Raw genomic sequence first — 13,946 nt, 5'->3', positions numbered from 1 at the left:
AGTGAGTGGATTGTTTGGTTTGTGAATTCTCTCAGCTGCAGTCACCTGCCACGTGGGTCAGTTTGGGTCCAGCAGCAGTACGGCAGGGCAGTATGGTACTGACTGAGTCCACTGGCTGCTAGCTTGTGGATCTCTGCTCTGTAGCAAATATTGCCACTGGATCCTCCTTTTCTTTTAAGATAGTATCTTTCTTTCTTTCTCTACTGTAATTTATTACAGGCTTCTCAGAGTTGACTCTACACAGAATCTAACAGTCTACCTGTCACTTCTGAAGACTGTTGTCATCTTCTGAAGTCTTCATTGACATAGCACAGTGAATGCACTTCCATTTGGCGTCTGTATGCCTGTCTGTCTTCCACCTTGATACCATATCTATCTAGTGTGTGTATGTTTTGTGTATAAATAAGATGTTAAATTGTATAATATGCTTAAGGGCGCACTGTACGCGTATGAGAATCTGAGGCATTTAAGTGCCTAATAATAATTTCAGAAGCATTAGTTAAAAGAATTCTCTGAGGATCTTTGGGTATCTGAGGTTGAAGTATAGCTTAGACATTGATAATGAAAAGAAGTCATTAAAAAAATTAAATGGAGTGCTTTATCTGAGCTTCCGATTTTGTGACATGAAACAAGCTCTTACTAATAGCAGTTTATTACATAATTGCATTCCTCATTTTTTTTTGAAACAGACAGCATGGCCCAATATAGAAGACAGAGTTGTGGTTTTAACTGGGCATCAGTATGGTCAGTCTTGTGTATTTCATTTGAAATTGTTTTATTTTGGGAAGTGTTTCCCCAGAGACTTCATGTAGGTGGCACTCGTAGTTGTTACTAGTGTTTTGAACCTTGTGACTATTAATCCTACTCTGATAAAGATTAGGAAACAAGTTACTTAAAATGATAGTGGTCACTGGCATTTGGTCTCCTTCAGGTCTTTTTATTGCTAGCCCAAGTAGAGCTGAGCCTACTGTGGGGAGCACTGGTCGCGTGTTCACAAAACGGTAACTGCTGTTGTCTGTGCACAGCTGGCTTTGTTAGGATTTACTGCTTGCATCTCTTCAGTATTTGTACTCAATGAGCAGTTGCAAATGCTTACATTTAAAGAATTATGTTTTAAAATGCCATTTAAGTTTTTTTCTTAATCTGCATGTTATATTGTACATGAGAAATACAAGGAAATCACTGGAGATTTAAGAGGATGAGAGGTTTGAGTCAATCACTTGAGCTTCAATTTAGTAATGCAAATCTGCCTGTAAGTGACCTTATTGATGTTTGCTCAAAGTAGCTTCCTCTTGGTACAAATGACTGAGCTTTGTTGTAGCTATTGTACAGGTAATGTACTGTCCCTTTAGAGATTGCCTTTGTATCCCTGATGCAACCTCTCTTTGCTTTAACAGAGAGTGCCTGCAGAAATGCCTGGAGCTAAGATAGATTGCATCGGTGTGCCTCATTTGATCATCTGTCAGCAAGGGAGGGGGAGGATAGGGCAGGCAAAAACATGTGCCCATTGCTCTATCCCAGCTCTTGGAAATTTGAGGGTTTGGCTGTTGGTGAATGATGTTCAAGCGGAGAGCTTGATACCAGAGAATGAAGGACGTGACAGCATATCTGAAAGGGTCCTGACCGCTTCTGTGACTTACGCCTTGAAGAGATGTGGCAAGCGACTGTTGCAAGTTTAGGGTGTGAGGGGGTAGCCGGATTTTGAGCAGTGCTAGTAGGGTGGTGCAAATAGCGCTAAGCACCCATGTCTTGAGGAGATAGTATTGTATAATAAACAGTGCCATCTTCTGGGAGGAGATGGAATGATGCCATTGTGGTCAGCATTAAAGATGTTTTTAAAGTGCGGGGGTTTTTTGATTGGGTTGGTTTTTTTCTCTCTATCTAATAAATGCTTTGAAGAACAAAAAAACAGAAGTTTAAAGATGGTGTTAGTGTCTAGTAATGCAAGTCCACATCTGTGAATTATCACTGATACAGTCTTGAAGGAAAAGTTTTAAACTGTGTTTTGGAGTCTGTTTAAAAGAACAAAAGTTTATCAACTGCTGAGCGGTACGTCAGAGAAGTAAATCTCAAAAATAAAAGTTAAGGACTTGGTCTGCTTTGTATGCTGAAGTCCATTATTATTTTTGTAAACATACTTTGTAAAACCTAGATAATTGCAACATCTTTTCTCAGAGGAAGCATAGTGACCTATGGGAAAATGTTAAAGATCCAAAGGAAGAATGATTACTTTGTCTGTCTTTTATTGCTTTTAAGTTGTTATAACGCCTCCTTTTGGGGATGTCAGAAGGGAAAAAACGTTTTCTGTCTTAAAATTATTATCCTATAAATAGTTAGATTTGGGAAATATTCACTGTGGTGCAAAATCTGGGATTAGAGTTACTAAAATTATCCTAGCAAGTGGAATGTAAGATTCAGCATTTACTGAGACTCATTAATGGTGTCAGATCAATCACCTGAACTCTTACTTGGAGGAAGTGAGCAATTTTAGTAACATTAATGGAACTATATGGGAAATGCAGCTGACATTGTGAGGGGGTTTTTTTGTTATACACTTTCAAATAAATAAATAAATAAAGGAACCCAAGCAAAAAGCCAATAACAAAGTATAACCATTATGGAGGGAGGGGAAAAGAAGAATCAATGTGTTAAAAATCTTTATTGCTAAAATAAATTACTTAAGGTATATCCAGTATGACAAGAATTGGTAAGCTCTGGATAGGCAGATAGATTTGGAATTGTTTTTATTGCATCATGATTGTCTAGGTAATTTACCAGCAAAGATGCAATGGAATAATAGTTTCTAAAAAAAAAATAATTTCTTTTGCATTTAAATTGTAAGACTATTCTGAGTATGTCGTATTAAACACACTATAATCAGTACATTTTGTATTCCAGAGAGTCTCATTTTAATGACCATAGCGTCTGAGGTTTCTGGATAGTACAGTACTTAACTGTACAATTAATTTGTAGATAAATTGGTAATTGAATGTGTATTTACTTTTTCAATATTAATTTCAATAAATACTGCCTGTCACACAGTATTTAATAGATAAAGAAAATGTCTTAACTTTCGGTATATTCTGAATGCTTAACAACATAAATTGTTACTGTGTGTAATCTTTGTGTTTATGCAAGTCCTCAGTATTACAGTTAGGACTTTAATTTCTGACATCTGAAAGTAATTTAGTGTTGACCCATGTTGATTTTAAGTTGTTGATAAAAATCAGATGTTGAAGTTTCCATTGCAAGGGGTGGTGGTCCTTGAGCATACCTCATGCTAAGTACTATATTTCCTTAGATACAATTTAAAAACTTCTTTTGTCTTGTAATTCAGTAAATTACTTCTCTGTAGTTTGGGAGTAAAGTATGTATAACAATATTTTGCTGCAAACTAGTCTGAAAAAATATTGCCCTATACATTTGGAACACTGTGTGTAGATAAACCTATTAACTCTTAACTAGTGTGAGACGATGTTTCACCGGTGCAGTGCTGTAATGGACACAAAGTTATTTAATAGAATTTTTTTGGTTATTGGTGGTGATTGCTATTCTTTGTGGCTTTTAATTCTGTTTTTTTTGTAATCACTCATGCTCTTGGAAGTCCTAGTTCAAACCATCTGTAAGAGCTATAGTTTAAGACAGGTGAACAACTCTCTCTGAAATCAGACTTCAAGATTTTCAGAATGGATGGCACAGTATGTTATTATCCAGGTTCCCATTAACTTGGAAAATGCTGTTCCAAATATCTGGAAAACACTATGTGAATAGACATGATAAGTGAAAATATAAGAAACCCTGTTTAGCAAAGGAAGAATGCAGTGGAGCTGACACTGAAGCTGCCCTCTTTTCCATCTGACTGAGAATTTCAGCAGTGCCATTCAATACAAGAAGCAAGGTGGTAACTTAGCGTTAAAGTGGACGCTGACCATCTCTCTTGGGTTTCCTACATCGTAATCTTGTTTTCTGGTTGATAGGATGTAGACTACAAATGGTAGTATTTCTGGAAAGACAGGTCAGAAAATGTCTGGTCTTAAAACTAAAATTGTTCTAATTAGAAATATTTTTGTTAGTAACTGAAAAAGTAAGCTTTTTTTAACTGAATACTGCCTAATATTTATGCAAGCTGAAGGATACCAATGGAGTAGATAACTTCAGGGAAGTAATTTATATTGAAGCGAAAACAAGAATAATGTATACTGTGTAAATAGTAGTTATAGCCTGATCAGAATACTTCTACATGTGCCAGGATTATGAATTCTGCCTTACAGCAGTTGTTGATGTCCTATTTGGAAAGCTGCTCAAAGTTTGTTGTTTATTTTTTGGTGTCATCGTTGTCATCCCCCCCCACCCCACCCCACCCCTGGAAGTAGTCAGTATCAACTACAGTGGAGCAAGTTACAATAATTTGAAGTTGCTTAAAATTTGTGGTGTCTATTCTTCCTCCAACCCAATAATAGAATTTTTTAAAAGATCCCTTTAGGTGTACATGAAAACGTTTACTAAAACTTTAGAAAAAAATTCTTTAAACAGTTTCTATCAAACACAACTTACACTTAATCCTATTTTTGTAATTTATGGTATGAGCCTTTTTCAAATCTCTTTTAAGATATTTATCAACACCACTTAATGATAAACAACAGGCAACTTGCACTTAATTTTAAGGAATAGTTGACAAAGCTTACTGGTTTCATGACTAATGGTAAGCAGGTATTTTGCGTAGTTAAAACTTGAAGGCATTTTATTCTAGGCCCCTAAGATCTTAGAACTAGTGAATTAATAGACTAACTTACTTCCCATCTTCTCACACGCAGGCAGAAGGAGAAGACAGCCTTAAAAAGATGCAGCTGATGGAGCTTGCAATTCTGAATGGCACCTACAGAGATGCCAACATCAAATCACGTAAGCATGTCATAAGCTCGAGGGTCAATGCCATAGTAATGTTTGCAGGTTTTGATTCGTAAAGCTACTTGTTGGCAAATGTACAGTAGCAACTGTGTTGGAGAATGGAAGGCCGTAAAAAACCAACAGAACAGTAGGTAGCCGTTGCAAAAGATCTTCTGGAGATAAGTTATGTCAGTTTGGGGGGTTTTTTGTTTGGTCCGTGTCTTGCCTCCCCCTCCCTTTTTTCAGACAGTATGTCTGGGTTGAAATATTGACAAAAATACAGTTTAAAAAAATTCAACCCTTAAGCCACATTTTTCTATTTTACAATAATTTTTTCCTTAATACCTATAAAGGACAACAGACTGCTTTTCAATTTTATTTTTAGAGATTTAATTTGAAAATGTTACAGATGTTCAGGATACTGTGAATACATTTTTCTGTATTATATTCCTTCCTTTCATCTTGCTTGCATGTGTCCCCCCAGTGTTATGTTTTTCCAACAATTCATCAACTGATTTCACAGCTGAGTTCACAGGGATCAGTGATGTAATGAGCCATTTTTATGATTTCTTCCATTACATTCGTGTGAGAATGCTTTTGCAAACGCATGTATGCACAGGTTTACACTTGAAAATTAATTACATACACCTACTAATGAGAGCATATGCCTATTATGTGTGATACAAATTATTTTCTCTGGTTGAAAAGCTAATTTCTCCTCCTGGAAATGTAGTTGCTGATACTGTTCCAAAGTAAATTTTTGCTGTAGCTGTGATACAGATGTCAAATGTAAGCACAGTTACATCAGTCTTTTCACTAAGGGCCTACTGATATTTGCAAATTTGTTTCTCCGCATAGTTACCGTTTCAATGTTGAATATGTTTAAAGGTTGGAATGCAGTTAGGTCAATTTGAGACTGCTTACACCAGTGTAATTACTCTGATTTGAAAAGAGATGTAAGCAAGGGCTTTTACCACTACAATGGTAGTGGTAAATCTTTCAGTCCTAATGAACGCTGTAATATTTAAAGCTAGATCAGTTTTAAATATATTTTAGTGTCTAAACTATTGCAAATTTGTGAGTAAAATAGCTTTCAGATTAGCTTAAATTGACGCAAATTGTTGCATAGAAACCTTTATATTAATCTGAGCAATTTCTTTGTCTGATGTATTCCCATTGGTCTATTGTGTCAGTGCAAGTGGGAAGATGGATTTTTTTTTTTCCCCTCTTTAGTTTTTGACTAGAGATTTCCACACTAATACTCACTTTTTGATAATACTGAGAACTTGAAGATGTAGAAGCCATATTGGTTTATTTCTGTTTAAGAAAGGAAATGAAAATGTTTGAGGTTTTTTTTTTTAATTATACATTAAGTCTGAGCATTTTTGTTTAAAAAGAATTAAAAAAACACAACAGTCTCATATCTGAAAAACTTCCCCCACATTTCTCTTTTCAGACCACCTGTAAGTTAATTAAATCAATGTACATCAACAGTAGTGCATAGAAATCTATAAATTACAACCCTTTAAGATTGACTGTTACCAGCTGATGTGTTACCGTTTAAGAAGTTGTTCATCTTGTGTGCCAACAGACTTCAAATAACACTTAATGAAATATGCTAGCACCATTTCAAAAAAAAAAAAGTACATCTTTTCTTTTACTTAAGCAAGGCCATAGTGAACTTCTAATACAAAGAAAGTATTTTGTTTTGGGGAATTTGATACGGAAATCACTTCTGAGTCTGTTTTATTCGTGCTAGAGTAGGAGAGGAGATGCATTGTGTTTCTAGGCCATCTTTAACTTCACTGATCCTGGAAACTGGAAATATGTATATGTTTAAATACAATTTTAAGATGTATAAAAACTGTAGATTCATACGGCAGCTCTGCATAACTGAGTATCTGTGGACTCTATAGTTGCACTAAATTTTGTACTCTGTATTTGATTATGACAGTATTTTCCTTGTATCTCCTGCATGCATCTCAGTCTCATGCAGTCTTGATAGCATAAATGAAGAAATGTGGTCTAAATGGAGCTTTTGTGCTGTGTAACCTGTTTGAGAAATCTACCTCACTGTTTTACAATGGCTTTTTTATTTTGCATGTTCATACTTAATCACACTGGAAAATGGAAAGCTGTTTGCATTTGAATGGTGTGCTTTGGCACTGTGTGATCAGCGCATGTACTAATGATTTCCTTTTATTTTTCTTCTTTCCTACTTTTCCCCTTTTTTTCCCATTCTTTCCACGTTTTGTACTGCTATCTCCATACTTTCCTCTGAATTTCTTTGCTTACTGTAGCAGCCCTTGCCTTTTCTCTTGCAGCAACAGCCCAGGCTCCAAGGATTATTACTGGGCCTGCGCCTGTTCTCCCACCAGCTGCCCTGCGTACTCCTACGCCAGCTGGCCCTACCATAATGCCTTTGATCAGACAAATACAAACCGCTGTCATGCCAAACGGAACTCCTCATCCCACCGCTGCAATAGTTCCACCTGGACCCGAAGCTGGTTTAATTTACACACCATATGAATACCCCTACACGCTGGCACCAGCTACATCAATCCTTGAGTATCCTATTGAACCTAGTGGTGTATTAGGTAAGATCTTTGTACGCGGATGACTGGAGAAGATATTGCTTATGCTTTTGTGATATTTGCAAGGTAGAGGTCATGGGGCTCAAAGAAAAATTTGAAGCAACAATCTTACCTCAGGTGTATCAAAACTGCCTAGGAAAACTGCTCAAATGGTGTAACTCTTAAAGATTTTAACATGTTTTACGTTATTAAATGTGTGTTTAGTATATTAAGAAGATTACTGAAAATAAAATCTTAATGTTTGTATGACACTAGATGGTGGATACATAGGCAAGGGAGAAAAAAGCAAATAGAGTTTGACATCTATTATATGTCATTTGGGCTCCTATAAATACCAGATTTCTTTGTGCTCTCTTCAACATAAATTAATTTCCAGTAATCTTCGGAAGAGAGAACTTCCTATTTTGCTATACCTTTTTAGTAGCAAAACTGGAGAGAATGGAAAGGTCTTTTTTCAGTTTATTGGGGTTTTTTCCTTCTTTATTTAGTACACAACTGATAAATCTCTCCTCAGTGTCAGAAAGCTGTAAATAATTTTGTAAGCAGAAAATAATTTAAGTGAATGAATATAAAGCAAACTAAGTTCTGACCAAAGGATGATACAATTAGCAACTTTACTGATGTCTTCTTTTATATACATTGGATTGAAATGTCCGTCATTCCTAGTATTTCAGACCATTGACTTGCTGCGTGAAGGCGAGAATGATAAAGCAGCCGTGACAATTCCGTTTACTGGTCAATATGGAACAACCAGTTCCAATAGTTTCTTCCTTCCCTACCCTCTACAGAATCTAAATAATCTTTTCTCTTCAGCTTGTTCTGAATTGCTTGGTGCTGCATAATGTTGATTTTATAGGACTTTGATCTTAGTTTGTTCAGTGGCAGTTATTGATTTACACAAATTTTAAACATCTCTAATGAACACCGGACAATAAGGTTCGAAGTCAATATTTTGTTGAAAGTATTGCAAAAGATCAGTATTTCACTTACGTGACAAATACTTGTTATCTGTATGTGTGCATGTTCCCATATTATACAGTAAAAAAGAAAATGTATTTCAGACTTATGCCTTTCAGGATTAGTGAATCAATAATAAAAACTTTTGTAGGACAAAAGTATGCAGTTAGATCTGTCTTTGAGCAGCTTACAGTTGTTGTCCATTACCCCATAGCCAAAACCCAGCGAGCATATGATAATATCATCATTTATTAATTTCCCACGAACATGTAAATGTTCTCCTCAGGTCCTCCACCCCCAATCTGCAAGTCCACTTGCAATACATTCTGGGCTAAAGTCACAGTTACAGGCATCGTCATGGTAGCTATCAGTTGCTGGTTAGTGGCAAAGCCCTCTCCTGAATTCAGTTAATAGCAAGTAAAGTAATACATCATTCCATAGTAATAATTTAATACGACGCAGGGAACTTTGATTTCTCGCAGGATTTTCTATAAAGAGAGAGGAGGGGAAAATTACTCCTAAAATGGCATCTGAAACCATTGCATTCTTTTGGGCTTAGCTGTAAGAGCACAGGTGTATTGCCCAAAACAGATGTCACCAAATAATCTTACGTAAAAAAGGAAAAGGGAGGGGAAAAAAAAAAGACCACACTCTCACTTAGGTAGCATAGAATCAATAACTCTTAATACATCTGCTCTATTATCTGAGCAGTTGTATAGAGTTAATTGCATTAAATTAGTTTTTCATTGAGTTTTATTTCATAATACACTCATTCTCATTAATGGTATGCTATATTCTGTCCATTTTTGTGGTGGACCTTTAAGATGTCTTAAAATAATTCTGTTAAAAATGGCAGAGAAATGCATCCCTATCAGTATTTTTGGGGATATTGGTGTTGGGATCAAATTTTAGTTGGTGACTAACTTTTAATTCCCTTCCTTTTATCTTCAGGTATGGCTTTCCCAACGAAAGGCTAAGAATTCAAGAACGGTCTTAACTGATCCTTCATCAGATCTGAATTTTAACAAATGCTTAGTTTCAGCAGCCTTGAAAAAAGCTTGGCCTAGCAGTCAGTGACTTACTTGCACTTTTTTGCACATAGATTTAAAATAAAATAGTGCTATTAATTTGGATTAGCTCCTATTATTACAGAGTAGCTGTAATTTATGAGTGTATAGTAGTATACTGACTGCTAAGTGTTCTATATAGTGTTTGCTTTACTAATCACCTAATTCATTGCAGTTCATACTTATTGACTTAAAGTTTAAAATCACAATCTGTAGGCTTGAAGAATTGCTTTAAAACTTTTTTTTTTGTGGTAGAACTGGAAGTGATCTTAAGGTTAGCAAATAATTGTCAGTATTAAAAGATGGCATTATTTAAAATAGTCCTGCTGCAAGAAAGGCACTTCAGTGAATATGTGACTAGTAAAGCTTAAATGTGCTTGGGTCTAATAGATTTCATGAAATACTGTAATTTTGGGATTGTAAATGAATGGATTAAACAGGTTAAGGCCAGGATGTTTAAAATAAATGCAATATTAATCTGCACAGATAAACTTCTTTTTAAGATTAAGATTTGAAACTACTGTGCCTTAACTTGTTGCTTTTCTTAAAATGAACTTTTGTAGTTAATGATCATTTAAATCCATTTTGATAAACCTGCTGTTAATGTTTTCTTTGAATGTTTTCTAACTTTGTCTTGGTAATTGCAATTTAACTAGGTGCGGTGGCTACTAAAGTTCGAAGGCACGATATGCGTGTCCATCCTTACCAAAGGATTGTGACCGCAGACCGAGGTTAGTTTAGTTCTGCAGTTCTTGTTTGTAAGAAGTGCTTTGAGTGTACATGAGATTTGCAACACCACAGCTGGTTAACCAAATACCATATTTTGACCCATTCATTATTTTTCTCAAAAATCTGAGTAGTTAATATTTTAGAGCTTTGGGAATGCTTGCAGTTTTAAAAACATTTTGTAAACTTGGCTTTCCCAGCTCAATTAAATATATAAACTTTGTGATCTATTTAATATAAACGCTATAACTGATTCCCTTTTTAAAACTATTTAAAGCTCCATCTGCATCAGGAAACACTATGAATTCAGTGCTGCAATAATTAATTTTGGTCGTGTTCCCCCCCTCTCCCCCCAATTTGTTCTTTTAATTGGTGTGGAAATATCAGATTGGTGTTGCAAAATAAAATGAATGGATGGTTGCTTAATGAGAAAGAAGTAAAGGAATAAATGCCTCCTGTCTGTGTCTGGAGAAATCTGAAGATTTAGATTCCTTTTTTTCCAATAAACTTTTGAGCCACTGTACTGTATATTATGAGGAGGATGCATGTTCTCAGATACCTGACTGAATTCAGAAGGGTAAGGGCTGTGAAGATAATACTTCAAAAGTTGTTTGAGTTTGAATTACTAAAGGTGGGGGAAGGGAGGGTGTTTTGGTTTTTTGCCAATATATTTTTCTTGGTATTTGCCTTTTGCTGCTAAAATGTGTAACCTGAAGGAGAAGCAACTTTTGAAGTCCTGTTGGTGAGATGACATCCAATATTTGGGCATCTCTCTTTAACCCTTGAATGGAAAGTAAATCTTCATTTTTCTCCTGTTCCTCAAGTGTAATGCCTTTGGACCCCTGAATGAAGTATTTAAGCTTATTGAGAAAAGTGATATTTTCGGTTTATTGACATTGGCTAGGAAGCAGTGTGTGGGCTGAATTCTTATCCCATCCCTGCTGCTGACTCACTGTGGGTTTCGGCAAGTCATTTAATCTGTGTATGTTTTCCCATTTGTAAATTAAGGATAGTAATACTTCCCTACCTCACAGGGGTGTTGTGGGGGTTCTTACTTTGTACAGGGCTTTGAGGATGCAAAGCGTTTTGTGCCAAGTATTATTATTCTGCTCTCATCAAAATCAGTGTTGTGCAGGCTTCCATGATATTGTAATATACAAAAGTCAAATTCAGGTGACAGATATGACATCTCCTAACATTGACTACACTTCACTTCTCACAACCTCCCATAAGTTAACTACAAGAAACAATATAGATTTCAGTCAATACAGTAAAAAGAGCCCTCCTGGATATTTGCTGTATTCATGTAACACTTTTATTCTTTCATATATAAGGATCTTATGCTTTACAGAAAGTGTAAAGCTGGTAACAAGACACTACTTAAGTTTTCTAGAAGATTGCTTTTTCTTTTGTATCACTGCATGCTATTTACAGCCCATTGGCTTGTTCTCCTTTCTTAAGAAATCTTCAATAAGCAACAGGGTATAATTAGAATAAGGTCATAGCCCATGTTTACCAAAAAAAAAAAAAACACAAAAACCAGAGGAAAAGAAGAAAAAACAGAAATAGAAAAAAGATTAAAACCTATCTCTGTCAAGAGTAATGAGTGGTAAGGATTTGGTTCTCTTTGAAAGTTTGACCTGATATTGCAAAAATCAGTTTTTGCTAATGATCTGCAGTGGTAGTATCAGGTGACCGGTGAGACTACCTTTTTGTTTAATTAGATATTTGCCTGAGACAACCAGTAAATACACTGATAAAGCATGGGAGTGTGGGGGATGGCGGGAATACCAATTTGTAGTTTAAGTTCATCATTGTAGTGTTTACTCAACATAGATTTTAAATATTTTGGAAGGGCCTAGATGTTTCATCTGGGTCACTTATAAGTAATTGAAATGAATAGTTGGTATAATTCCACCTTCTTTTAAAATACAGCCATTTTCTAGTAATTCAGTGTTCATATCTAGCCATATTGGAAGCCCACTGTCTTAAGTAAATAAATAAATACACATGACTTATCTCCTGTGGAGTAAATAATGCATACCTCTCTCTTTTAGCATGAAAACCATGCTGGTATTTCAGGAGAACGTTATTTTAAAAGTCTTATCTAAATAATCACAGTGTGTATTAAGAAATTTACACAAAGTTAATTTTACAACTGTACTTAATTGTATTTTGAATTTGAAATCCTAGATTATCACTGCACAGATTTAAGAGTTTCACAAAAGGTTTGGGAGAGAACTTTGTTCAGCAATGAAACAGTTTCTTTTAATGTGTTAAAATTATGTTGTAGAATTAAAATACTGTCAGTATTTACCAATTCACCTATTTGGTTGTTCTGTCACCAACATACTTCCATAGCTATAGCCATGAAAAACAATGTCAGCAAACCAAAATACTTTTTTTTCAATGCAGAAATTTTTTTTTTATCTAGTTAAATGTCACTAAATCTATATTCGCATTCATTGGGTCTAAAGTTTTTTTTAAATTCTAAATCGACTTTCAGATGACTTTGTAGTACTACTGCATTCACTTTTTAAGTAGGTTTTTATTCTTTGCATAGGTTTTTGTTTGTTTTTTTTTTTTTTAGAGATAAGCACTGCATTTAAAGCAAGAATCCCCAAACGTGTAAATGTTTTACTCTTGCAACTAAGCATTTAGAATTGGTGAAGGGTTGAAAAATATAGCTCATTTTAACTCAGAATAAAACCCCAGTTTATAAATAATACAAAATTGAATTTGATGCATATAACAGAGAGACTGACTGATTTAATTGTAATAAACTGTAAATGGTGTTGCACAGTTGACAAACCTGTGTGTACTGTAGAAGGCCAGAGACTTGGCAGAGGATGTATCACAGGTGTACTGGTATTTTTAAAAGGTAGCTTGCTTTGATTATAAACTCCACAAGAAATATTAATGCTGAGAATTTTCTTGAATGTTTTATCCAAACCAACTGTCACATAATTTATATATAAATTTTAATACCATTTAATCAAAATTGTAATCAGTATCAAAATGCTTTAAGAGTCTGTGTTTCTAGTATACCTGTAAAGTGGTGAGATTGTGCCACATAAAATATTTATTTTTATTTTTGCTTAGTTTTGAAACAGCCGTTTTAATTTAAACAAATCCCACTTAGCATGAAAAAAAATTCAGGGAGCATGTGGTCTCATTTACGTTACAGTAGTAATTTTTCGTAGTGTTATGAACTGTATCCTAAATGATAGGCCATTTTTATGATGTGAAAGTAAATCATCCCACAAGAAAGATTGCTAAATCGATGCTATCTGTGAATATTACACCTACTGGACTTCATTTTATGTAATGGCACAAATCTGACTTTGCACTGAATACCTTTCTCACTTTCATTTCCTCTGCCTTAGTCAAAATGGCAACAGTACAAAAACTTTCTCAACCTCAGAATTTATTAGCTATAATTAAGCTGTTGAATGAGTCTTAAAAAAAATATAAAAAAAAAAAACATACTACTGTTAAGTGGACCAAGTTTGGTGAAGGAGAATGTGAGAGAATGATTAAAGAAGGAACAGCTCAAGAACATTGGGAATGATAACTTTCCACTTGAGAACTTTTTTATGTTTTACTGTAATTTGTTTGTGGTTTTGGGTTTTATTTTTTTTGTTTTGTTTTGTTTTTTGGGTTTGTTTTTGTTTTGTTTTGTTTTTGCAAAAGAAAATAGTATTTACAGGTGGAT

The 13,946-nt window shown here is 34.9% G+C and overlaps 1 protein-coding gene across 1 annotated transcript in view; it reads left to right on the top strand.

Annotated features, from left to right (window-relative positions):
• Positions 1-4,812: 4,812 nt before the first annotated feature.
• The window catches only part of QKI (QKI, KH domain containing, RNA binding), a 12,765-nt gene continuing 3,631 nt past the window's right edge, over positions 4,813-13,946 (top strand). Inside the window, exons 1-3 of the mRNA XM_009575315.1 lie at positions 4,813-4,902; positions 7,188-7,484; positions 10,162-10,236. Coding sequence (XP_009573610.1) covers positions 4,842-4,902; positions 7,188-7,484; positions 10,162-10,236 — 433 coding nt within the window. The 5' untranslated portion in view covers positions 4,813-4,841. The remainder of the gene's footprint in view (positions 4,903-7,187; positions 7,485-10,161; positions 10,237-13,946) is intronic.

The sequence above is a fragment of the Fulmarus glacialis genome, unplaced genomic scaffold (assembly GCF_000690835.1).
Source record: "Fulmarus glacialis isolate BGI_N327 unplaced genomic scaffold, ASM69083v1 scaffold22723, whole genome shotgun sequence".
In the NCBI taxonomy this organism is placed as follows: Eukaryota; Metazoa; Chordata; class Aves; order Procellariiformes; family Procellariidae; genus Fulmarus; species Fulmarus glacialis.
The sequence above is the reverse complement of the archived record's forward strand: the minus strand, read 5'-3'. Positions and strand labels throughout refer to the sequence as shown.